The sequence below is a fragment of the Macaca mulatta genome, chromosome X, assembly GCF_049350105.2.
Source record: "Macaca mulatta isolate MMU2019108-1 chromosome X, T2T-MMU8v2.0, whole genome shotgun sequence".
NCBI lineage: Eukaryota > Metazoa > Chordata > Mammalia > Primates > Cercopithecidae > Macaca > Macaca mulatta.
In genome coordinates this window covers 16,684,584-16,710,152 of record NC_133426.1, presented here as the reverse complement: position 1 = coordinate 16,710,152, position 25,569 = coordinate 16,684,584, and the positions used below count along the sequence as shown (strand labels likewise).

Here is a 25,569-nt window from a genome sequence, read left to right as displayed (position 1 = left end):
AGTGAAAGGAACAGAATTTAGCTGTCTAAGCAATGCTGAGAGGTCAACACACACACACACAGTGTTGACATTTACCATCTCTAACAACAGAGGACTTTTTTTAGTCCTAATCTCTACCCATAAACTAAGTAATTCAACTTTATTGTCATGACCTTATAAACAAGAAATCCCCATTGCAGGCAGGCCTGGGGACTTCTCCAGAACTGGGAAGCAGCTGGGGTCCATAACTCCTTCAAGAGCCTCAGGTGCCAGCATCTCCTCTCACCACTCAGGGAGCAATCTTCCACACACACTCCAGTATATCTCTGATCCAAAGGAAAAGACAGATCAGCTTCTGGTTTCATGCCATTAAGAATGACAAACCAATACTCAAAAGAAAAAGGGGCACTGGATAGGAATCAATAGTTCACAGAAAAGGAAATACAAGCGACTCATAAACTTAAGATATTTCACTTCACTAATAAAGAGATATGCTAATTAAACTACAGTGAGCTATCATTTTTCACCTATCAGATTGGCAAAGACCCATAAATGTGTTAGCACATTGTGTTCACAAAGGTACAGGAAAATAGACGTTTTCATATATTGTTGGCAAGTACATTAGCTGCTATACTTCCAATTTGAAAGTCGTTATCAAAAATTACAAATATGTAGGAATTTTCACCCAATATTTCAATTTCTAGGAATTGGTCCCCCATATATCTGCAAATAATGCAGTGATTGCAAGTATGAGATGTCAAGAAAAAGGGGCTGGCTAAATGATTTACGCAAGAGCAGGCAAGGAAATACTATGCATTTGTAAAAAACAAAAAGATGAGGAAGTACTTTATGTGCTGCTATAGAACGTTAATAAAGCTTATTGTTAGTGCTAAATGCATGTTAGACGTATAGTGTGCCACCATATGTGTAAAAAAGTATAACTGTGTTTTGCATATATTACATAATTATATATATAATACCTATTTTCACTTGTATATAAATAAGATATTCATATACAATATTATATAAATGTTTTGTATAGGACTATTCAAAATAAATGGGTCATATCAGTTGCCCCTGGGATGAGTGGCTGAGGGGGGAAATGGTAGGGACACTTTTCGCTGTGCTCTTTTGTATCTGTTGAATGTTTGACAGATTTTTAAAATCTGTAATTGCTCTGAAGAACAAGTTTGTTTGAGAGCTCACACACATTCATATGAACACTTACTTACCAAGTAATGCCTTGGTAAATAATTCTTGAACCCCAAAAGAACCCAGGTGGTCCTGACCTGCTTCATGGGTCAATTCCCTGGACTGAGTATTAGGTTAGACAACCAGAGTGGCCAAGACCTTACCCAGTATGCCCCACTTGTTTACCTGCTTCATTCTTCTTCCAAACTCAGATGACCAACTCTCTTATGACTCAACTCTAACCCATCTCATTCAAGCCCATCCCAACCCATCAGTCATTCTCACTCCTCCGCTCTCCTTATCCTCCTTGCATCCAGGTTCGGTCTACCCATAAAATATCTTTCATGCCACAAGAAGATCTCTCGGTGCGATGTCAGCCTCTCCAAAAGGCTATTTCCTGCTGTTTTCATTAAAGCTCTCAGAATGAACAATTTATTTGTGGTGACTATCAATTATCTTTTGACTCAGGCCAACACCACTCCAACAGAGCCTCAGGAATATTCATTTCTTTAATCATCTTTCACATACTTGCCTTTTCTCTTGGGTTCCAAGAGGACCCAAGGAGTGGAGATCACCTGCTTCTAGCCATAAGTACCTGCAGTTATATCTAGGGGAGGAGGTACAGCAAGAAACTGAGATGAAGAGAAAGTGAGGGAGGAAAGGAGATAACTAAGTTAAATAAACATGTTTCAAGTTATGCACTTTGAGATGAATATGGCGCTGGCTAACAATGCCTAACATCCCCTCCCCTACCTGATCATTAGAAAACTTACACCAAAAACATAGATAAGCCCCCTGAGGAATGGCAGAGTAACAGAGGTCTCTAAACTCTATTGGTCATTTTTTCATCTCTGAAGAAGAGTAGTGAGTGTTGAGAATATGTTCTAGAAAACTGTTACTTTTCATCCCTCCAAAAAGCAAAGAAAATATCACAACAGTATCCTGAGGGTTTGAAAATTGAGTGTGTTTTGGTTTTAAATAAAAGATAATTTTTTCTAGTGCGATCTAGCTGGAAGGATATTTCATTTGCCAAACCTGTCTCCCTAAAGTCAGGTAAAAATATATTGCACCACTTTGGGAGGCTGAGGCGGGCAGATCACCTGAGGTCAGGCGTTCCAGACCAGCCTGACCAACATGGAGAAACCCCATCTCTACTAAAAATACAAAATTAGCCAGGAGTGGTGGAGAATGCCTGTAATCCCAGCTACTTGGGAGGCTGAGGCAGGAGAATCACTTGAACCCGGGAGGTGGAGGTTGCCGTGAGCCGAGATGGTGCCATTGCACTCCAGCCTGGGCAACAAGAACGAAACTCCGTCTAAAATATATATATATGTAGCCGGGCATGGTGGCTCATGCCTGTAATCCCAGCACTTTGGGAGGCCGAGGCGGGTGGATCACAAGGTCAGGAGATCGAGACCATCCTGGCTAACAAGGTGAAACCCCGTCTCTACTAAAAATACAAAAAATTAGCTGGGGGTGGTGGCAGGCGCCTGTAGTCCCAGTTACTCGGGAGGCTAAGGCAGGAGAATGGCATGAACCTGGGAGGTGGAGCTTGCAGTGAGCCGAGATTGTGCCACTGCACCCCAGCCTGGGCAACAGAGCAAGACTCCATCTCAAAAAATATAGATAGATAGATAGATAGATAGATAGATAGATAGATAGATAGACAGACAGACAGACAGACAGTGCATGCACACACACACACACACATTAATATATACGAATACCCATATTTGCATGTACATGTGTAAAATGTTCCTAGAATGATACAAAAGAAACAGGCAACCCTGGTTGCCTCTGAGATGGGAAACCAATAATGATCAGACACCCATCCCTCTGGCTGAGTTTCACACATAAATGGGCTGACAAGCAATGGACCTTTTTCTTTTTAAGAATGAAAAAAAAAAGGAAACATCGCATATACAAGAAAATATCAGAAAACACTTACGTTTCACATTCTCAATGGAGAAAAAAGTATAGATGCATTGAGACAAAAGAAAAAACAAAGAAGGCAAAAGTGAGGGTGAAGAGTAAGGCTCCCATGCAGAGAACACTGACCATCCTGGAAATGGCCAGAGAGTGGAGGGAGAGTGGCAGTGAGCTGCTGTGGCTGAAGAGGTAGGTGAGGGCCAGACAGCAACATGGATGACATGTTAAGAGCCATGGGCAGAGAGGGACAGGCTTCAATCAAGTCAGCAGGATGATCAGATTTGTGTTTTTAAGATCGTTTATGTGTGCAATGAGAATAATGAATTGGGAGAAGGCAAGAGTGGAAGTAAGAAGAGAGAGAGGCTGATACAATACAGTCAGTGAAAAGGATAATGACCTGAACGAAGAAGCACAGACACGAGCTATTTGAAAAGTGGTATGGTCAGGACTTGGGGACTGAGCAGGCATAAGGAAAGAGAGAAGTCAAAGACAATGACCAGCATTCTGGCCTGTGCTGATGGGTGGGTAGAGCTAGGAGTGGAAGGGTGAAAGCTGATTTTATGAGAAAGACATGTCAGCTGAAAGTGACAGTGGAACATTAGAATGAAGATGTCTGGCAGATGGTGCTATGTGGTCAACAGCATCCACATAGCTAAAGAGTAAGTAGAGTGAGAAGTGGGCCCAGGGGTCTCCCGCATAACAAGCAGAGGGCAGAGGAAGGAGGATTGAAAAAAATGAGGCAGGGGCAGCAATAGAAGCAGGAGGAAAACCAGGAGAGCAGGCATAATGGACACCAAATGATGAGAGCATATCGAGAAGGTGGTCAATGTCCACAGCTGCCAAGGAAACAATAAAGACAAGGGCTTAACATAAAGTTTCTCACAACCCTTGCAGAAACAGAGGCAGTCGAGAACAGAAGGAGTAAAGGGTGCAATTCTAAATCTTTTGCCAGCAAAATTACAAACGACTACACCATCTAGATGTTGAGGGTAATTTGTGAAAAACAAACCACAAAACAACCTCTAAACATGTGATAATAGACGAAGCAGAAAATAAGTCTTATAATTTCTTTACAAAGTACTATCAACCATCCACCAACATAGAATATGCTTACTGTCTGAAATTTCAAAGGGAAAAAAATCCAACACCCAAACAAAAGTGAAATTCCTAAAAATAGTAAGCAAAAAGACAAATCATTCCAATGTTTAGGCACTGGATTGGCATAAGCACCTCTAAAATGCCAACACCATGGGTTGCAACAGCATTGGCTGGGAGTCCCTAAAGGCTTCCCCCAGGACCCAGAGGACATGCTCCCTTGTAACCAGGCAGGAAGAACTGGAATACAAGGCCAGAGAACTAGTTAGAAGAGAAAGAAGGTTGCCATCGGCACATTAACGTGGCAACATGAGGGGAATTAGTCACCCCAGCCTAGGCCTACCACCATGCCCAGTAAACACTAATCCCTTATCACCAAGAACCTTCACTTCAAATCCCCTCATCTACATGACTAATTCAGGTTGGCATTTTGCTTTCTGGAACATGGAGTCCAGCCAAACCAAGTTAACAGGCATAAGAAGGAAACCTAAGAACAGAGGAAAGAAAAACACATCAGCCATGAAAACCACAGACACATTAAGAGAATCGGTCTGTTGCTGATTGTTACAATGGGCTGTTAAATCCATTCGAAGTCATTTGTATTACAGAAAAGAGAAGTAACTTGCCCAAGGTCACACAGTTTTGTTGGACTTGGGCAAGCACCTGCCTGGTTTTTTCTGCACTATACCATGAGACCTTCTGATAGCCAATTGCTGCCAAATACCTATGTCCAGCCTAAGCTTGCTCCCAAGCTCCAGACCCATGTAATCTACCAGTTCTTCAACAACTTCTCTGGACTATCTCAAAACCTCAGTTCCTGACATCAAACACTAAACTTGTGATCTTTCCCCAGTGCCAGTGTTTCACCTAGGGCTTCCTAACTCAACAGGTGACACCACCATCCATCTGGTTCCTGAGCCAGGGACTGAGGAATCATGTCCAGTGTTTGAATTCCAGCCCTGCCACTTCCTAGCTGTGAATGTGGGCAAATCAAATAAGGTCTCTAAATCTCAGGTTTTGTCATCTGAAAAATGGGATAACAACACTAATTACTTCATAAGCTAGCTGTGGGCACTGAAAGAGATAATGTCCATAAAATGCCAAACCCATACGAAATGTCTTTGTATATGTGGTTCCCTCCATCTTCTCACCTGCTCCCGCACTCCCACCCCATCACCTGGGTAACACCTATGTACCCTTCTCATAACTCGAATGTTGCTCCCCCACCAGAAGCCTTCTTTGATCAGCCCCTGCCCCTCAAGGCTAGGTCATACCCCACGCCCATTTTCATCCTCAAAGTATAGTGTAATTCCTACTGATATCCCATATCACAATTATATATTTACTTTGTGGTGGTTTGGTTAATGACCATCTCTCCAGTAGCTCCATGAGGGCAGAAACTGTTAGTGTTATGCCTCATTTCTGTATTCTCAACACAGTGCCTGGCACTTAATAGGTGTTCACTAAATATCAGTTGAGTGAAGGGCTCCCAAAGTATGTTTGTCAGCAGAAAAGGGAACGTGGAGATTAGAAGACAAGCCACAGGGTGCCAATCCAAATGAGCATCCATGCCCATGCCATCCAGAGGGCTAAGTAGAAAGGGTCTGGTTAGCCCAGTCACACTGCTGTGAAGCTCAGTATGCACTGGTAGTTTGACTATCATCCTAACCATTCAGGATCTGGCCTCTGTAGACCAGGACACACTCTGTAGGAACCTGCACAGCCACATTTTGCAGAGCTTAGGGATAAATCCCAGTCCTACTGATACCTTTTCTAACGTAAACCTCACTCCACAGTGGGTGTGATTCTCGTGCTTAAAGGCACATATTTTTGTACCACAGGATCTCTAAACACACAGCCAACTACTACATCTGGAGCTCAGCTGAAGAAACAAGTGTCTTTTCCAACTTGGGGATAAAACTGAGCTGTACTGGCCCTGGGAGCAAATGGCATATTGGTTCTCCAATGTGGTACCAATAAGGGATTTTTCAAGAGTATTTTTCACTACACCCAACGTTTCTTTATGTACCAACTCTAGAACCTAGCCTTCTTGTAATATGGGACTCTAATGTAGGCCAAAGTAATGAAAGGAGCAGGTTTTGACATTGGACAGGCCTGGATTCAAATTCTGGCTCTGCCACTGACTAGTTATGAATGAAACCTTAGACCAGCTATTTGACCTCTCTCAACCACAGTCAACTCACTTATACTATTAGAAGCAGCAGTAACTAGATCTTATGGTTGTAGGAAGCATTAAATATAAAAAATAGCCTATGGCTAAATTATTATCTTTAAGAAATTATTTGTACACAGAGTCCCACCTTAGAAGATCAAGTTCTGCACCCTGTCTAACACAGTGCCCCATCCCCAGAAGGTATTCCATGAACCCCAGGATCTTCTTAAGACTTTGTTTATTCTGTTCCAAACTAGCAGCCCACGTCTTTATGGGAGTGTCTGACACCACCCTTCTATTCTGAGTAGAAGTGCCTGTGCAAAAATGTTCCTTCTTCCCGAGTTAGATGACTGAAATGTTATACAAACCGCCCCACTTCCTCTTGTCTTTAGTGTCAAATAGTAAACCTGCACACCCGCGTGCATGTACACACACACACACACACACACACACACACACAGCCTTCTTTGAGAATATAACTTCCCAGCACAGGACCCAGAGACACTACACAAGGCAACAGCTGCAGACAGAGGACAAAATAAGAGCTCTTTATCCAAAGGAAAACACTGCAGAAAGGGAAGCCGAAATTGTCTAAGCTGTGGTATAGCCAGAAGCTTTTGCCATATTTCTTTTGTATTTATTACATAAGGAAACAGTAGCTGCTGCCACTTGTACAATAACTGTTCTCTTGGTCTAGACACTGAGAGAGAATACAGAACTACCTCTGCCTTCCAAAAGTTTACCATGTAATTAGAGGCACAAAACAAATGGAAAACAGTTAACCATGCATTAAATGAGTAATAATAAAGAATAAGGCAGAGACAAGACGGGCTGCTTTAGAAAAAGTGAAGCTCTCCTGAAGGTGGTGGCTAATGACTAGACAGGTGAAGGCAGAGGGACATTTTAGATATACTAAACATCAAGAAGCAGCCTAGTTTATTCTAGAGACACTGAGAAGGCACAGAAACATACATAGTAGAAAAGAATTAGGAATTTATACAAGCAACCAAACTAGACATGCAATATCTGCATGAAGGAGCAGTTTCATATCTTCCTTTCAATGAAAAAAAGGGTCCATCAAAAAGCCATGTCCCCGAAGTCCAAAGCTTGACTGTACTGTCCCATTGGCATAACCCTGCATCATCACTTACCCGGATAAGGGAAGCCTGATGCCGAAGGGGCTTGGTTCCTGGGCCCCCTGATGAGGATCCCTCGGGCTGGACAAGCGGCTGCCTAGCTTCATAAGGAGCTGAAAAGGCAGAAAGGAAAGTCAGCATGGTATGCAAAGATTCCATCCAAAAATTACGACTTCACATTCAAACTGATACAGCCTCTGCTTTTCAAGAAAGAACTGGTAACAGAATCATGAGTATATACTCATAGGGCCATCTAGGACTGACAACCCCTGATTCTCTTTGGCACAATTTCATTAAACAATCTAAAGACATTCAACCAATTCATGATAAGCAGAAAAATATTTACATTGGGTTAAGATTAGGAATAAATTGTGAAGGTGGAACAGTGAGAACTTCAATTGGGATAGAAAGCAACAATAGCTAGAAAAGTGTCATAAGTGTTCAAATTCTAAATATGAGGTAAATTCTATATATCCCCCTATGTAAATGTCTTCCACTGATCATCTACTTCCCCAAGAAGAAAACTAATGTGCATTTTGAACACTAAGAACCAACATTATTTTTGAAAAATAAATCAAACGGAATGTAAAATCATGTAGAGAAAACTACAAAAATGAATATATTTTATATTTATTATTCTACTATTCAATAACCAAACTTTAAAAAAACAATTTTGCTGCCTTTAAAATAACTTTTTAAGCCACAAAAACAAATGTATGTTTTCCCTCCTTTTATTTCCAGAAGACTTAATAATGACCTTACCAATATGGCAGGGAGACAGTTAAACATAACCAGGTAGTATGCAGCTCCAACAGAAAGCAGAAATGATCACCCAAGTTGAAATTATTTCTCATCTCTATAGGTTAATAGTTCAAGTTTTTGAAAATATATAAATAAGTAAAATGTTTTATTTCTGTAGCTTACTTACAAATAAAATTAGGTAGAGAGCAGAGCAGCCTGTTATGACCTCATGTTTAACACAGTTTGCTCTTTTTAAAATAAAGAAGGTACAACAATAGCACATCAAGAATGATACATCACTCTTGGGCTCACATCTGCTTTTTGTATTTCTTCCTAGTAACCGGAACACAAACGTTACAATGTATTAACACACATTAAAATAGCAAAACAATTGCCTGGCAACCCATTAAGTAGATTTTAAGAACCTGCTACGAATGAATACAAATATAAAAACTGCAAAATAAACAAACATAGAGAGCACATAATCCAAATCTTAAAAAGTAAGTCTCAGCGGGTAGGCTGCCATTGTCTTCTGAGAAGTAGGACTTTTAAAATCATTCCGTGTTGATGGAGCACTGAATTAAACCACTAATACCAATTGCGCTCTGCCAAAAGGTTTGAAACACAGTGAACTGTGGCATGGTTGGGGTGATAGCGGTCATGAGCTTTCCTTAGGAAGTGAATCCCACGTGCCTCTGCTTCCCATAAGAGCTTCTACTTCTACTTCCAGGGGAGACACATGGGGGAACAAGCCACCATCTGGCCCTTGGCTTCCATCCCTCACCTACAAGGGCCTTCTCTTGGAAGAGACAGAACTGTCTCATCAGTAGGGCTTGGATGAAGACTCAGCTGCATGGGGGGCCATTTTTGGAGAGGCAGATTTTCTCTTCCTACTTGTGTGGGAAACCTGGGATGGCCAAGCCTGCCTGTGACTGGAAAGGTGAGTGTCTAAAGCCCATCTGGTCACAAATCTAAGACATGTGCTCTGATCAGCTATATCAGTAATAAAGCTGATATTCAGGCCATCAATTTTCTGACTTCTGGCTCCTTCCTCAATTGGATCTGAATTCAGGAGGTTAAAAAGTAGCTATTACTCAACTCTCTTTCTTCCCAAATGAAACCCCAAGCATGCAATACAATGCAAAACAAATAATTCTTTGATCCCCTTACAAGAGGTTTAATAAGAACTGGAAGTACCATCTTTCTCCAAGGAGAGGTGTTAAAAAAAAAAAAAAAAAAAAAAAAAAAAACCTAAAGATTTCATCACTCTGAAGTGAATGAACTACTGATACAACAATACAGATAAATTTCAACCATTACGCTGAAGGAAAGGTGGCAAACATTTATGAGTACAGTCAGTCATTCTGTGTGTTTTCATTCGTATGAAGTTCTGGAAGAAGCAAAACTAATGATAGTGATGAAAATAAGAACAGTGACTGCATTAGGGGGCAGGGAGTGACTGGAGAGGGTCATCTCTGGCATAATGGATATGTTCAATTATTGATCGAAGTGGTAGCTACATGGGCCTCTCCATTTGCTAAAACTCAAGTTGAAGATTTAAAACATGTGCATGGCCAGGCACTGTGGCTCACACCTGTAATCCCAGTACTTTGGGAGGACAAGGAGAGCAGATCGCTTGAGTCCAGGGGTTCGAGACTAGCCTGGGCAACATGGCGAAACACTATCTCTACAAAAAATACAAAAAGAAAATTAGCCCGGTGTAGTGGCACATGTCTGTAATCCCAGCAACTCAGGAGGCTGAGGAGGGAGGATCACCCAAACCTAGGAGATCAAGGCTACAGTGTGCCGTGATCACACCAGTGCACTCCAGTCTGAGTGACAAAGTGAGACTCTGTCTCAAAAATAAACAAGTAAAATGTGTACATTTTATCATATGTATACTTTACCTCACTTTTTAAAAAGTATGAAAAGAAATGAAGGCATGGACAGCTTTGGCACAGGCTGCTGAGAGTCAAGAAAGATGGAGAGAAGCAAGCTGCTTCATTACCACTGGGCGAATGGAAGCCCAATTTGTATGGAATGAGGAGGGAATGGGACATTAAGTAGGAGGTACAGAAACGTTTTATAATGAATACCAAAGTAGAACTTGCTGACAGGCTGACTCAGTAGAACAAAAACAGTTTGACCTGTGAATTGAAAACCAACTTCCAAACCCCAAATAAGATTAGAAATAGGAAAAAAAAAAAAAAAAAAAAAACCCACTCCTGAAAATAGGGAAATCAGACAGGGGAAACTATAAGAGGAAAATGAAGAATTCTCAATTCCATTTAGTTTCTAACCCCACTGCGATATTCAAGTTACAGGACAGTGATTTTTTTGTTACCATCCATTATCAACATCATCTTGCACGTGCATAGGACTTTACTCACATTCTCACTTGATCCTCTAATACCCCTCTAGAATACTGTTACTCCATTATGAGAGAGAAAAGGTAATCGTGGTTCAGAGATGTTCAATGGTCTGCCCAGTCCTACAGCTAGTCACAGAAACCCACAAACCTTCTGCTTCCAATCAAAAGCTATTGCCACTATGCCACGCCTGCTTCTCTCTGCAAGATTACAGCCTCTCTTTATTCAGCCTAGCACGCAGTTTTATTTCTATGTCCCTCTAAAAGTCACCACTATTTTTAATGCAGTAAAAAACCTGCAGAAACTGGGTCATTTGGTGCCACCGCCCACAAAATAAAATGGGGGGTGGGGCAGTTTCAGATATCCAATTCTAGAATATCTTTAAATTGGTCATATCTTAAACTAGGAGTCTGAAACCCAGGAGGACAAGATGCTGCAGTGAATTTCCAGTGCTTTAGGTACTGCAACCTGAGCAGCGAACTCTGCAAGTCATCCTCAGAACTAACGTATTTTACTACCTAACGAGGCCAGCAGAGCATAAATGTGAGCAAGGAGGCAACCCCACAACTGTGCATGCTACATACCCCTCAGCAAAATGCTACCCCTAGCATTTCCTTTATCCTTATTCCAAAGCACAGGACCTATATATTTTCATTTATGTGCTCAGTCTTCAAAGACTGGATCAACTCTTTTGCTTTTGCGGTTATATTTCTTAAGAAATTTCATTAAAGCAGTTACTATATAAATATCTTCAGTGTGTTTGCAGAAAGGAATAACAATTCCAAAAAAATACAAGCCCTTAACATGGTATGTTCTACTCAATAAAATCTGTGTATGAAAGATTAAATCATCTTGTTGTTTAAAAGTCTAAAGATGAACTAATTTCTAGGACAGGAGACGAAACATTATTCAAATATATTTAAATCCATTTTTTAAAAAAACCTTGCTTGAGAATATAAAATTAAATTGAGCCATGTTTCCAAAGACAGGGGTAATTAAATCAGGAAATTAAGCAGCTTGAAGCATCACTGACTGGTAAATTAAGGAGTCTCTAAGACACTGCCTGGGACAGCTGGCCCCCAGGTCGCCTCTTACCTGGATGCATCTGTTCTGCGCTGCTCCGCAGTTTGCTGTAGCCATGGCTCAAGGGCACCCTCTGGTAATGAGGCGGGGAAGAAGGAGGGGAGGCGAGGGGTGACATCGTGGGAGACTGTGTTTCCTGCTTCAAAGAACCAGATCAGAGTTCAGAGGCGATCACTCAAGCCTGGCGTTCTGAGCTGCAGTCAGGAAGCATAACGCAACTCTACTGCTGGTGACCCAGCTGGTTTAACAAATGGGGGGAAATGTTTTCTCAAAAATGCAGCATGGTTAAACAGCAGTGTCTGAGGATTCAAAAAGTCTCCCAGAGAATAAAATCTCATCAGTGCTGAGTTACCTAAATTACTAAAAGCAGCCTGAAACACTTTTAGTTATTCCAATAATATTTTCCTCTGGAAAATGAAAGACACTGATCACACGAAATAACACTCATACCTACTCCCAACTATGATCTCTCTGTGGATAGACTTCATTTTCGTTCATTAATAAATTTATTTCCTGGATTTACACTTATCAAGTCTTCCAGCAAATGTGAATATTAAAATATATATTTCTAAATGATTAATACTTAATATTCTTGGAGCTTACTATGTCAAAGTAAAATGCTAGCTTTTTTTTTTTTAACAGCGAGAGACTGCAAAACAATTCATTATAGGTAAACCATTCCAACCAGCTTACTCCCAAACACTAAGATGAAATATTAACAAGCTACAATTTGAATCTCAATTCAAATATGAACCTGATGTAGAACCCTAGGCAAAGTAAGCAACCTTATCTGCTGCTGGGTTTCCTCTTTAAAAAAAAAAAAAAACTTTATTAGTAGACTGGTAACTTTGGAGTATTCAGGTAACAAAAAAACAGTGCTTTTTGAGACAGGGTCTTGTTCTGTCACCCAGGCTGCGGCACAGTGGCGTGATCACAGCTCACTGCAGCCTTGACTTCCTGGGCTCAAGCAATCCTCCCACTTCAGCCTCCCCAGTAGCTGAGACTACAGGCATGCACCACCACGCACAGCTAATTTTTTTTTTTTTAGAAATGAGATCTTGCTATGTTGTCCAAGCTGGTCTTGAATTCCTGGGCTCAAGCAATCCTCCTGCTTCGGCCTCCCAAAGTGCTGAGATTACAGGCGTGAGCCACTGCACCCAGCCAAAACAATGCTTTTTATCAACACACAGACTATATATATATAGGCTCCCTTAGTCTAAAGAAAAACATGTAATCTGAAATGCTGATCAAATACTCTTCTTCAAAACAAAAGCAACATATTTGCTCTAAAGCATAAGCTCACACCCATAGACTGGGTGGGGCATGCATAAACTCAGCCTGAAGTGAAAGGATATATTCTCATTCACAAAGTCAGGGACTGGGCCTGGAAATTTCGCAGGCCATCAACCACTGTGGGACAGTGGACCCTCATTCCTCTCCAAATGCTGGTGGGAAAATATGCCAAAGAATACTGACTGAAAATTCCTATACCTCCTCCTTTTTAAATATATTCCTGAAGAACTGGTTTAAAATGTGTCAGAATTATGAAAGTGACAGTACATGGAATTGTTTAACAGGATGTGCTACACCTCCCCTAACTATCCACATAAAACTTCTGTAGCAACACCTCATCTATACAACATCACAGGTTAAGTCACAGAAGTTAGTTTTCCAACATAATCGTTTAATATTCATTGCATTTTAAAAACATTTTCATTCTAGTCTTCCTTTTTTTTTTTTTTTTTTTTTTGAGACACAGTCTTGCTCTGTGGCCCAGGCTAGAGTGCAGTGATGTGATCTCGGCTCACTGCAACCTCCGCCTCCTGGATTCAAGCCATTCTCCTGCCTCGGCCTTCCAAGTAGCTGGGACAACAGGTGCATGCCACCACGCCTGGCTAATTTTTGTATTTTTAGTAGAGACAGGGTTTCGCCATGTTGGCCAGGCTGGTCTTGAACTCCTGACCTCTTGTGATAAACCCACCTTGGCCTCCTAAGTGCTGGGATTACAGGCGTGAGCCACCGTGCCCAGCCTCAAGTGTTCCTATGATATAATAAATGTATTTACCTTATAGAAGACACTATGTTGAACATAATTTGACTTCTCTGCATGATTCAGTATCTTTGCTGGAAGTATCTTGTAGCTTGATGCCTGCAGGGTACACTAATGTGTAGACTATTTACTTCTTCTGGATAGGCCCACTCTTCTGAGATTTTATACTGTTGTCTCCACCAATCATCATCTGACTATTGCAATTAGTAGTCTAATTTTAACAGCCTATCCTCCCTATTCTGGTTCCAAACCTGCTAAATGGGTAATGGCAGCATTTCCCAAGATAGTATTCCAAATATGTTCCGCAAGAAAGAATTTCCTGGTGAAAAAAGTTTAGTAAACACAGATTTCCAGGTATCTTCACTGCAGAACTTCTCAGGGCCTTTACCGTGCTAATGTGCTCTACAAATTTCCAAGACTAAGGATTTAGTTCTTCCCTCAACAAGGGAATATGAAGCAGCATTCTCCAAACACATTTATTATAATAGGAGAAATCTTTTCCACAGACTTCTTTTTGTAGAAGAGAACCCATTAAAAACTCCTGGAAGTTACATTTCCAAGAATCCATTTAGAAAACCACTGACCTAGTGAAATCAATAAATGTATTAAATTGGTAGCCTTATTTTAGACACAATTCTACTTTAAAGTAGGCTCTAAAGGGCCTTTAAGTGGCTGGTGGTGATTCATATGTGTCAGTCTTTCTTTCTTGCTAAGAGAAAACTTTACTGGCTCACTTCCAAGTCTGTAATTGGGTTCCAGATGATGAGATTTGCTGGAAGCTGAACAGTAGATACGAGGCCCTGCTACATGCGGTTTCATGGTCAGAATCAAATGAACATGTCTGATTAAACTGTTTACCTGTTTATCCTCATCGTCCATTCTTTTGAAGGAATTTTTTTCTGTAGTTAAATATGGAATCTGAACCTTAGTTCCATGCAGCTCAGCTGGATTCCCAAATCGTATCTCACCATCATTCTTTGACATCATAAAGCGAGGCAGAGGCAATTCTTTAGGACCAGAAATTAGAGAAGCTCCAGTCAGACTTTATTTAAAAACTGCAAAAAAGGGGAACTCGATGGCCAAAAGATGAATCATTTTTGAGGAAAAATTCCAGAGCACTAAATATAAATTTAGATTTAGAAACAATGAGTACTCCTATAATAATGTCATGATTTTTAAAATGCTATAGTTTAACCAAAGTATTCTGGTTTAACATTTTTCAATGTTGCCAAATCGCAGAATAAATTCAGATTTGGGACTGATCTCCCATTTCATCCTTCAGTTCAACAACCAAGAAAAAGGATATGACATTGCATAATACAATAATAAATGACAAATGGTGGCAGGTAAAATTCACATAGTACTTAAATATGCCAGGCACAGTATGAAAGATTTCCAAATATTAACTCATTTAATCCTCGCAACAACTCTGTACGATGAACTCTGTACTATCATTACCACCCCCACCATTACAAAAGTGGAAACAGTCATAAAGGAGCTAAGTAATGTCCCCAAGATCACACAATTCATCTGTGGCAGAGCCAAGGTTTGAATGCAGGCAAGCTGGTTCTTAACCAGTGCTCTACAGAAAGGTCCCTTGTTTCTAGGGCAAACGTAGTGGGTAGAACAGTTTCTCACCCTATGTAATTAAGGAATTTTCACATCCAATCTCTGGTTGTCTTTTCATAATGGAATCAGGAAAACAATATCAAGACAGAGCAATCAATCTATCATTCAGCCACAATATCAAGTCAGAGCAATCAATCTATCATTCAGCCACATTCTACTGTCAAAACCATTAGCCACTCAAAATGCTACAAAGAGTTGAAATGCAACGGTCTGGTATATTTACTTATCTTTCAAAATTCTAACAAAACTATTCTGAAAGCGGAAATGATACTTTGGCACACTTCTAGTTCTCAGCACATCAAATCACACACAATCACGTAGCACAAAACCCTACAAAAATGGGGACACTATGGATTATGCATAATGATTTGCATCTGTATCCATTGTTCAGGATAATACTCATCAGTGTGCCTTTGCACTTCCATCATCTCTCTATTCCAAAAACACAGCTGTACTTTCAATGATTGATGCTGTGCTAAGGCCAGAAAACATCTTAGCAACAGCAAGCAAGTATCCTAGAGCTCCCCAGGCAAAGAAGGCCCCTGGTTCTCTAACATCCACATGATGTTTATTTTTAGTTGCTATGTCCACATTTGATTCAAAGAAGCAGGTGGCCGGGCACAGTGGCTCACTCACGCCTATAATCCCAGCACTTCGGGAGGCGAAGGCGGGTGGATCTCCTGAGGTCAGGAGTTCGAAACTAGCCTGGCCAACCTGGTAAAACCCGGTCTCTACTAAAAATACCAAAAATTAGCCAGGTGTGGTGGCAGGCGCCTGTAATCCCAGCTACTCGGGAGGCTGAGGCAGGAGAATTGCTTAAACCCAGGAGGCAGAGGTTGCAGTGAGCCAAGATCATGCCACTACACTCCAGCCTGGGCAACAAGAGCAAAATTCTGTCCCAGAGAAAAAAAAAAAAAAAGGAACAGGCAATATGACAAACCCCTGTGTGATCAATCAGCCAAGGACCCAAGAGACATAAATAGAGTAACCAATCTTAATGTTTCCCAATCTCAGGCAGCTCTCCAGTACTCAAAGCAGGAATGGGCTTCAAAAGCAAAAAAGCAAGAGAAAAGAAAATCTAGATTCTTAGTAAATCAAATATAAGCTAATACTATGGTTTAGGTCTCAGGTATGTGCTCCAGCTCGGTCTGGAAAAAGGATCTAAAAAGATGAAACAAGATCACATAAAATAATTTGCACCCTGATCTGCCCATAAGAGGATGACTCTACTTCCAAGTACTTCTTGAGGGAGAAAAGAAATAAATGCTCAGTATTTATAAGCTCCCTGACCAGTGTCTTACTGGCATTCAACAGATACCTCCAAGGAGCAATGGAATACACTAACTGAATTATGAATATCAATTAATAGGACTTAAGTAGGGCTCTCAGATATCGTCTAGGACACTATCACTTCACACATTCTTCCACCCTGTCTATGACACTTATTTAGAACTATGTGCCTAGAAAACCACCTCTCTACCCCAGACAGCCACCAAACAGCAAAAGATAAAATACAGCTGAATTTATCTCATACTTTATTTGGTCATGTGGTTCTAAGCAACTCTAACTTAACAGAATTGTAACCATACATAATAATATTCTTATCATGGAAAACTTTCATGAAGGTGCCATTTCCCTTAAACTGATGCAAGCTTTTAAGAAGTGAAAGGTAAAAGTAGCTTGTAAATTTTCAGTCTGAATTTTTTTTTTTTGGTTTTTGGTTTTTGTTTTTTTGAGACAAAGTCTGTCTCTCAGACTAAAGTGCAGTGGCACTAACATAGTTCATTGCAGCCTTGAACTCCCAGACTCAACTGATCCTCCTGCCTCAGCCTCCCGAGTAGCTGGGACTACAGGTGCTTGCCACCATGCTGGCTAATTTCTTTTTTTATTTTTCATAGAGATGGGGTCTTGCTATATTGCCCAGACAGGTCTCAAATTCCTGAGCTCAAGCAATCCTCCCGCCTTGGCCTCCTAAAGTGCTGGGATTACAGGCATGAGTCACCATACTCAGATTAGTGTTCTTCCTAGTCACATGTACACAAAATTTGATAGTGAAACGTTGAAAAAATTAATAAAGTATCTGCTATACAATGATTCTGTCAAGAAGAAGGTCTATTTATAGTCATTGGTTAGAATCTTGTCTCCCAAACTGAATTGAATTAACACACAGCAAACAAAGTAAGAGTTCAAACTAAATGTTCAGAGGGTCTGAAGAGACAATGAGAGTGGCCATCCAAGATGACAATTTGTTTCATAATGGTATCTTAGGTTACATTCTTTGAACATAGAAATGCTTTGTATATTAAATATAAATGACTATTTTTCCCTTCCATAAAGAAAATTATGCCTGCTCCTTTTTAAACACTTGACCCTCTACAAAAGAGAAAAATCCTTTGTTTCCCCATATTTGATAGAGATACAGATATATTAGGAATACTTTAGGCTGAGAGTGGTGGCTCATGCCTGTAATCCCAGCACTTTGGGAGACCGAGGTGGGAGGATCGCTTGAGCCTAGCAGTTTGAGACCAGCCTGGACAACACAGTAAGACACCATCTGTTAAAAAAAAAAAATTAAAAAATCAGCTAGGCATGGTGGCATATGCCTGTAGTCCCAGCTACTCAGGAGCCTGAGGCAGGAAGATCGCTTGAGTCCAAGAGTTCAAGGCTGCATCATGTCACTGCACTCCAGCCTGGGTGACCCTGTCACTCAAAAAAGAAAAGAAAAAAAGAAATACCTCAATTTCCTCAATCCATTAGAAAAAATGTAAACAGCATAAATGCAATAATAAATGGCAAGTGACATTGAGCCTCTTTAGCTAGACAATACGGAGGGGAGGGTACTGGGAAGAGAACTCATGTTCCATCAAAATGGCAGCAGCTGTTCACAGTGTTTCAACATTATCTGCCAAAAAAGAATGAGCCACATTTTTTTTAAAAAAGGAAGTGAAATAAGCTGGTCACGAAAAGACAGGTACTGTGTGGTTTCACTTATACGAGGCATCAAGAGTAGTCAAACTCATGGAAGCAGAAAGTAGATGGGCAGGCCAGGTGCAGTGGTTCATGCTTGTAATCCCAGCACTTTGGGAGGCTGAGGTGGGCGGATCACTTGAGGCCAGGAGTTCAAGACCAACCTGGCCAACATGACAAAACCCCATCTCTACTAAAAATACAAAAATTAGCTAGGTGTAGTGGTGCATGCGCCTGTAATCCCAGCTACTCGGGAGGCTGAGGCACAAGAATCTCTTGAGCCTGGGAGGCGGAGGTAGCAGTAAGCCATGATCGCGTTACTGTACTCACAAAAAAAAAAAAAAAAAAATAGTCAGTTGCCAAGAACTGGGTAGGAAAAAGAAAATGGGAAGGTGTTTAATGAATATTAATGAATACAGAGTTTCCATTTTGTAAGGTGAAGTGAAAAAGAAAATGGGAAGGTGTTTAATGAATATTAATGAATACAGAGTTTCCATTTTGTAAGGTGAAGTGAAAAGGTTCTAGAAACTAGTTACACAACAATGTGACCATATTTACATATTGCTGAATTATACATTTAAAATGGTTAAGATGGGAAATTTTATTTGTATTTTATCACAATTAAAAAATTTCTATGTCAAAACATTTTTAATGGCAAAATTTTAATAATCTATTTTAATCCAGTATTATCATTTCAACATGCAATCAACATTAAAAACTATTAATGAAATATTTTACATTATTTTTTCATATTAAGCCTTCAAACTCCCATGTATATTTTACCCTCCTTGCATACCTCAATTCGTACTTGTCACATTTTATGTGCTCAATAGCCACATGCAGCTACTGGATACCATACTGAAACAGCACAGCTCTAGTTGATAGTTGCTACATCAGAATGTGAGCCATTGTGGCCAGAAATCTGTATTTTATTATTATTATAATGTTAAATGTAAGCAGCTAATTGATTTCTTTTTAAATTATGTAAAGAATATTCTGTATGGTGGGATGATTTATAGGGAACTGTAAGTGTTCCACTTGAAGAATTTTGACAAATATATATACACAAACATATATATATATATATATATATATATCTCCCTGTAACCAACACTCAAATTCCCAAATTAAGATACAGAATTTTCCTTCATGTTCCTTTCCAGTAATCACCTCCCTTTGCTCCACCCAGCAACCTCTGTACTAATTTCTATACTTGCAGATTATCTTTGCCATTATGGAACTTCATAAATTGAATCATACAGTATTTGTTCCTGTGACTAGCTTCTTTTACAACCTTTTTATCTGTGATAATCACCCAATGCATTGCACACATAATTCATTCTTTTTCATTGCTATGGAGCAATCCACTTTTAAGAATATATTGAGCCGGGAGCAGTAGCTCACACCAGTAATCCCAGCACTTTGGGAGGCCGAGGTAGGCAGATTGTTTGAGCTCAGAAGTTCAAGACCAGTGTGGGCAACATGGCGAAACCCCATCTCTACAAAAAATACAAAAATCAGCCAGGTGTGGTGGCGCACACCTATAGTCCCAGCTACTCAGGAGGCTGAGGTGGGAGGATGGTTTGAGCCTGGAAGGTGGAGGTTGCAGTGAATCGAAATGGTGCCACTACACTCCAGTCTAGGTGACAGAGCAAGACCCTGTTTCAAGAAAAAAAAAAAATAATATATTGAAAATTTTAATCCATTATCCTGTGATAAACATTTGGGTTGTTTCCAGTGTGGGGCCATTGTAAATAAAGCTGCTGTGAAATTCTTCTAAATGTTTTTTGATGGACATGAATTTATTTATCTTGGGTGTATACCTAAGAACCAAATCTAGTCTGCTGCCTATTTCTGTACATCCCGCAAGTACAATGTTTGAATATTTGCCAAAAAACAAAAAACAAAAGAAAAATATTTCATGATGTAAACATTATATGAAATTCAAATGTCAGTCCAGGCGCAGTGGCTCACCCCTGTAATCCCAGCACTTTGGGAGACCAAGGCGGGCAGATCATTTGAGGTCAGGAGTTTGAGACTAACCTGACCAACATGGTGAAACCCCATCTCTACTAAAATACAAAAATTAGCCAGGCATGGTAGCACAGGCCTGTAGTCCCAGCTACTTTGGGAGGCTGAGGCAGGAGAATAGCTTGAACATGGAAGGCGGAGGTGGCAGTGAGCTGAGATCATGCCTCTGCAGCACTCCAGCCTGGGTGACAAGAGTGAGACTCTGTCTCAAAAATAAAAAATAAAAAAATTTTAAAAATTCAAATTTCTGTGTTTATAAATAAAGTTTTATTAGCACACAGCCATGTTCCTCTGTTTACACGTTGTCCATGGCTACTTTCATACTACAACAACAGAGTTGAGTAGTTGTAACCAAAATCATACTGCCCACAAAATCTATCTGACCCTTTATAGAAAAAGGTTGCTGACCCTCGTCTTACAGAATTCAAGGTTGAAGTGAAATGTGGTCCTACTAAATCAATAAGGTTGCATTTAACAGAAAATATTTTAGTGTTTGAAGCCTTTTATTTAAATCATTTAATTAAAAATTCAGCTTCTCAGTCACACTAGCCACACTGCCACACTTCAAGTGCTCAATAGCCACACATGGCAAGTGGCTACCATATTAAATAACATAGTTGTAGATGCTTTTCTACAATGTTTGATAAGGGATTCCCTGATTTTGTGCTTACAACAACTCTATAAGGCAGGTGTTACTGGTATATCTTTTCTTCCAGTGAGTCATTTGAAACAGAGAAATTAAGAAACTTGCCTGAGGCCACACAAATAAAAGGTAATGAAGGAAAGATTCATAACGAGGTAGCCTATTGCTAGGACCTACATTCCCAGACACAAGGCTATATTGCCATCCTGAACATTAAAATTCTTTCTAGTACAGATTTGAACATTTAGCATGAAACTGTGGCATTTCAGAAAATAATCTAGAGAAAACCTGCTCAAATGTCTGCATTTTGCAGTTAAGGAAATAAGCCCAGGAAAGGGAGAGCAAGACTTGTCTTAGTCATGTAGCAATATAGTGGCAGAGCTATGACCATAACAAAAATTCTTGACTCCTGACTCCTGGCTCCCTTCTCTCCCACTACATTTTCTTACCTATTCACTTATACCAGCTACTTATAGGTTAACAAAGAATTATGACAATAATGTTCCACAATTCCAAAGTGAAACCATCCCTACACATTTTCCTGAAGTTACTTTGGGGGAAAGCAAAAAACAAAAAAACATCAGGCCAGTCTTATCAACCCAGGCCTGAGTAATCAAAGCCATCTAGTCTCCTATTATCCTCCTATCTACCCATTGATCTGAAATACCTCTTGTCAATTAGGAAATGGGTAGGTAATAGCTAGATGGTGGGGTGGAGGTTACAATGGGAAGGGTGATCCTGTAAATTTGTGGCAGCGGAGGATGGTGGATAAGTTAAATTTCCTGGCCATACCAAGGGTAGAACCCCAGGAGTGAGTTAGGAGGTCCACAATCCACTGGGCTCTGCTGCTAACAAGCAGCATCCCCTTTATTTTGCCTCTTTGGGCTTCAATTTCTCCACTATGTCTCTTCCAACTTACATCCTCTATATCCATCCCATACATTACATTTCTCTAGAAGAAGGGCTCTTCACTGGGCTCCATGAACCAGCTCTAGGGGTCCAGAAACTCCGTTGACATTGAAGGCAACATTTTTTACAATGTTTTATTTTAATGTCAATGTGTATTTTCCTGCTAAGATCCAGAGCTTTTACTAGATTGTCAAAGAATCCCACAACAAAGATTTTTACAAATAAGGTGGGAATCCACAGCTCAGAAGGTTGGGGAGACCCTTTGGGAAGGAGCAACAATAGAGCTAACGACAGGGGTATGGGGTAGAGGGACAGACCCCTAGAAAACACAAGTGCCCAGCCATACAGTCAGTGAACCTGCATAGGTGAACTTTGTCCAAAGCAGCTCTGTGTCCCTGTAGCAGGGCTGAGAGAGGGTGTAAAGGAAATCGACAAAGGAACACTGAGGGAAAAAAAGCAAAGGGGGATTGGGTTGGACATTAGTCAGAAAGGATGAGCTGACCTTAGCTTGAGACATCCCAAGATAGTATTCAGTGCTCAAAATACAGAGACACTGTGTGGACGCACACACACACCACACACACATCACACACACACACACACACACACACACAGAGCCAGCTACAACCTTACCTCCTGGGTTTCTTTCTTTACGCTTGGGCTTCCTATCCTGTCTTTTCTATGAATTACCAAACTGGTTGTCACACTCAAAAGATTTCTCTCCTAGCCCTAAGAGATAGGGAGGGTTTGTCAAATAGGCAAAGCACAGGGACCCCCACCCTCAATTCAACCAGAGAATATTTGCTTTTATTTTTCCTTGAATAAAATAATTCTCATTTGAAAACAAAAGCCACAGAAATAGGACTCAATTCTACAAAATCCTTCTACCTTTCTTGTATGATTAAAAAAAAAAAAAAAAAACTAGAGCACAGCAGGATTAGAGTTCCTAAGTCTTGATACTTATTTTACAGTAGGCTTTCTCAGTCTCAACATTACTGGCATTTTAGACTAGATAAGTTTGTTGTTGTTGGAAGAGGGGGTCCCGTCCTCTGCAGTGTAGGGTGTTGAGCAGCATCCCTGGCCTCTACCGGCTAAATGCCAGGCAGTCCCCCTCCGCAGCTGGGACAACCAAAAATGTCTCCTCACATTGCCAAAAGTCCCTAAAGGGACGAAATCACCTAGGTTGAGAACAACTGTTTTGCAGATAAGGGAGGAGTCAAAGGGAATTCAATGATTTGCCTCAGTATCTTCTTGGCAGTAGAATCGTGACCACAATAGTGGCTCACAAATTTTGGGATTTCACAAAATCGGAAAAATCTCTCCCCCAGCAACAACAACAAAAGAAATGAAGAAAGCCAACACAGAGTTACCAACATTCTATCTCGTCAAGAATTTTACCCCAAACTATTACCCATTATCAATTTCACAAAGGACATTTAACAAGAAGAACCAAAAAAAAAAAACCCAATCTTAGATTTGAATACATTTAGTTTTATAAATAACTCATCCTTTTGTCCTAATTCTCTCTCCTTCCACTGCAAACTGTACCAGACTGCAACCAGACCATAAACCAGTTTGGGGAACACAGCCCCAAAGACCACATGAATCATGTCATTGCACCATCAGAGTTCACAAGCTAGTGAACTAGTGAAAAATCATGGGTTCTGTCACCTTGACTAGGAAAAAGAAATTACATCTTTATTTTCCCTACTGTAACTGAAATTTAGCATTTCTTTCCATTATGAACGTAAGCAACAAGCCACTATAGCATCACTAGCAATATCCATAACTTTGTCACCTATCAGATTAGGGTTTTGGGTTTTTTGTTTGTTTGTTTGTTTGTTTGAGACAGAGTCTCTCTCTGTCGCCCAGGCTAGAGTGCGATGGCGCGATCTTGGCTCACTGAAAGCTCTGTCTCCCGGGTTCATGCCATTCTCCTGCCTCAGCCTCCCAAGTAGCTGGGACTACAGGTGTGTGTCACCACGCCCGGCTAATTTTTTTCTATTTTAGTAGAGACGGGGTTTCACCATGTTGGCCAGGATGGTCTCAATCTCTTGACGACGTGATCCGCCCACCTCGGTCTCCCAAAGTGCTGGGATTACAGGCGACAACCACCATGCCAGGCCGACATCTTGAAGTACTGTTTATGCATATCACTACTTTGAAAAAGTAGTGGTTATTTCAAACACTGTTAGATGTTTTATTTAATGCATTAATAAAGAAGCATATATGCTTTGGGGGTTGGGTTTTTTGTCTGTTTGTTTTTGTTTTGAGATGTAGTCTCACTCGTTGCCCGGGGTGGAGTACAGTGGCACAATCTTGACTCACTGCAACCTCCACCTCCTGGGTTCAAGCTAGTCTCCTGCCTCAGCCTCCTGAGTAGCAGGGATTAAAGGCATGTGCCACTACACCTGGCTAATTTTTGCATTTTTAGTAGAGACAAGGTTTCACCATGTTGGCAGGGCTGGTCTCAAACTCCTGGCCTCAAGTGATCCGCCCACCTCGGCCTCCCAAAGTGCTGGGATTACAGGCATGAGTCACCGTGCCAGGCCTAGAAGCATGTATGTTGTTATATAACAATTTATTTTAAGTATTTTAGTGATTATTTCAGTATAATTGGTTTCCATTATAATCCTATGTCTTTGTGGCATTTAAAACATAATTCTGAGAAGGGGCCCACAGGCTTCAGACTGCCAAAGGGGCTCCTGGCACAAAAATGATGAGAAACCCTACTCTAGGTTCTGCCTAATCTTCCCTCAGTCCCCACACGTGCTCAAGTTCAGACCCTGGAAAGAAAGGTAACAGCAGGTCCCAGGGCAAATGTTCACCACATGCTTTCCTCATCAGAAATTCTCTACCACTCCTTACTTTTCACCTTCTTTCCTTCTGCCCTAACTGTTTTGCCATCTGTTTAACCCCAACTCAGACTAGGGTGGGGCTAGACATATACCTAGTGCCAATATTTGAGGAGGCACTCACTCTCAGGGTGGTGTAAATGCAGAGACGGCACCTGCCCTGAGAATAAGTGCCCTCTTAAATCATGTGCCCTGTGTCGTGCAGCACCCTAGTTCAGATGCAGCTACTATAACTACACACACACACACACACACACACACACACACACCGAGAGAGAGAGAGAGTTTAAGCAAAGCTCTTGAAAACGCTTGATACAGCTTTTGTTCTTAAACCTGTCTCCATATAAGAATCACCCGGAGAGCTGTTAAAAATCCTGATGCTCAGACTGGACTGCAGATATATGAAATTAGAATTTCTGGAGATGGACCCAGGCATCTGTATTCTTTATTTTATATTTAAAGCTCTCCAGGTGGTTCTCAAGTGCAGACAAGGTTGAGAATCAGTGCCTAAGAAAGATGATATGCAAACTGAGATGACTTCTGTAAAAACTCCTCTGGAGTTCCAGGAGAATCTGAATTCCAATCGTTTTAGTTTAAAGAGTGGTAGATGATTAAGACACCCTCCTCACGTGTAGACATGCATCTCTTCATTCATTCATTCAACCAATACACACTGAGTGCCTACAATGCCCCACAATGCAAGGGGTGTCAGATCCTCTTCCCTCCCCCTTACACAAGCTGGACAAGTGAGGAAGAGAGACAAAAAAAATAGTGAAACCTGTAAGGAAT

General features: G+C 40.7%; 1 protein-coding gene across 30 annotated transcripts in view; it reads right to left on the bottom strand.

The window, feature by feature from the left end:
- Positions 1-25,569, bottom strand: part of REPS2 (RALBP1 associated Eps domain containing 2) — a 196,101-nt gene that overhangs the window by 109,314 nt on the left and 61,218 nt on the right. For 15 of the 30 annotated variants that reach the window (XM_077988221.1, XM_002808517.4, XM_015127008.3 and 12 more), the window contains exons 3-5: positions 14,605-14,753; positions 11,709-11,835; positions 7,519-7,616 (exon numbers count right to left, since the gene is read on the bottom strand). In XM_077988221.1, the coding sequence (XP_077844347.1) occupies positions 7,519-7,616; positions 11,709-11,835; positions 14,605-14,753 (374 nt within the window). The remainder of the gene's footprint in view (positions 1-7,518; positions 7,617-11,708; positions 11,836-14,604; positions 14,754-25,569) is intronic. The other 15 variants (XM_077988222.1, XM_015127007.3, XM_015127009.3 and 12 more) reach the window with 1 other exon arrangement.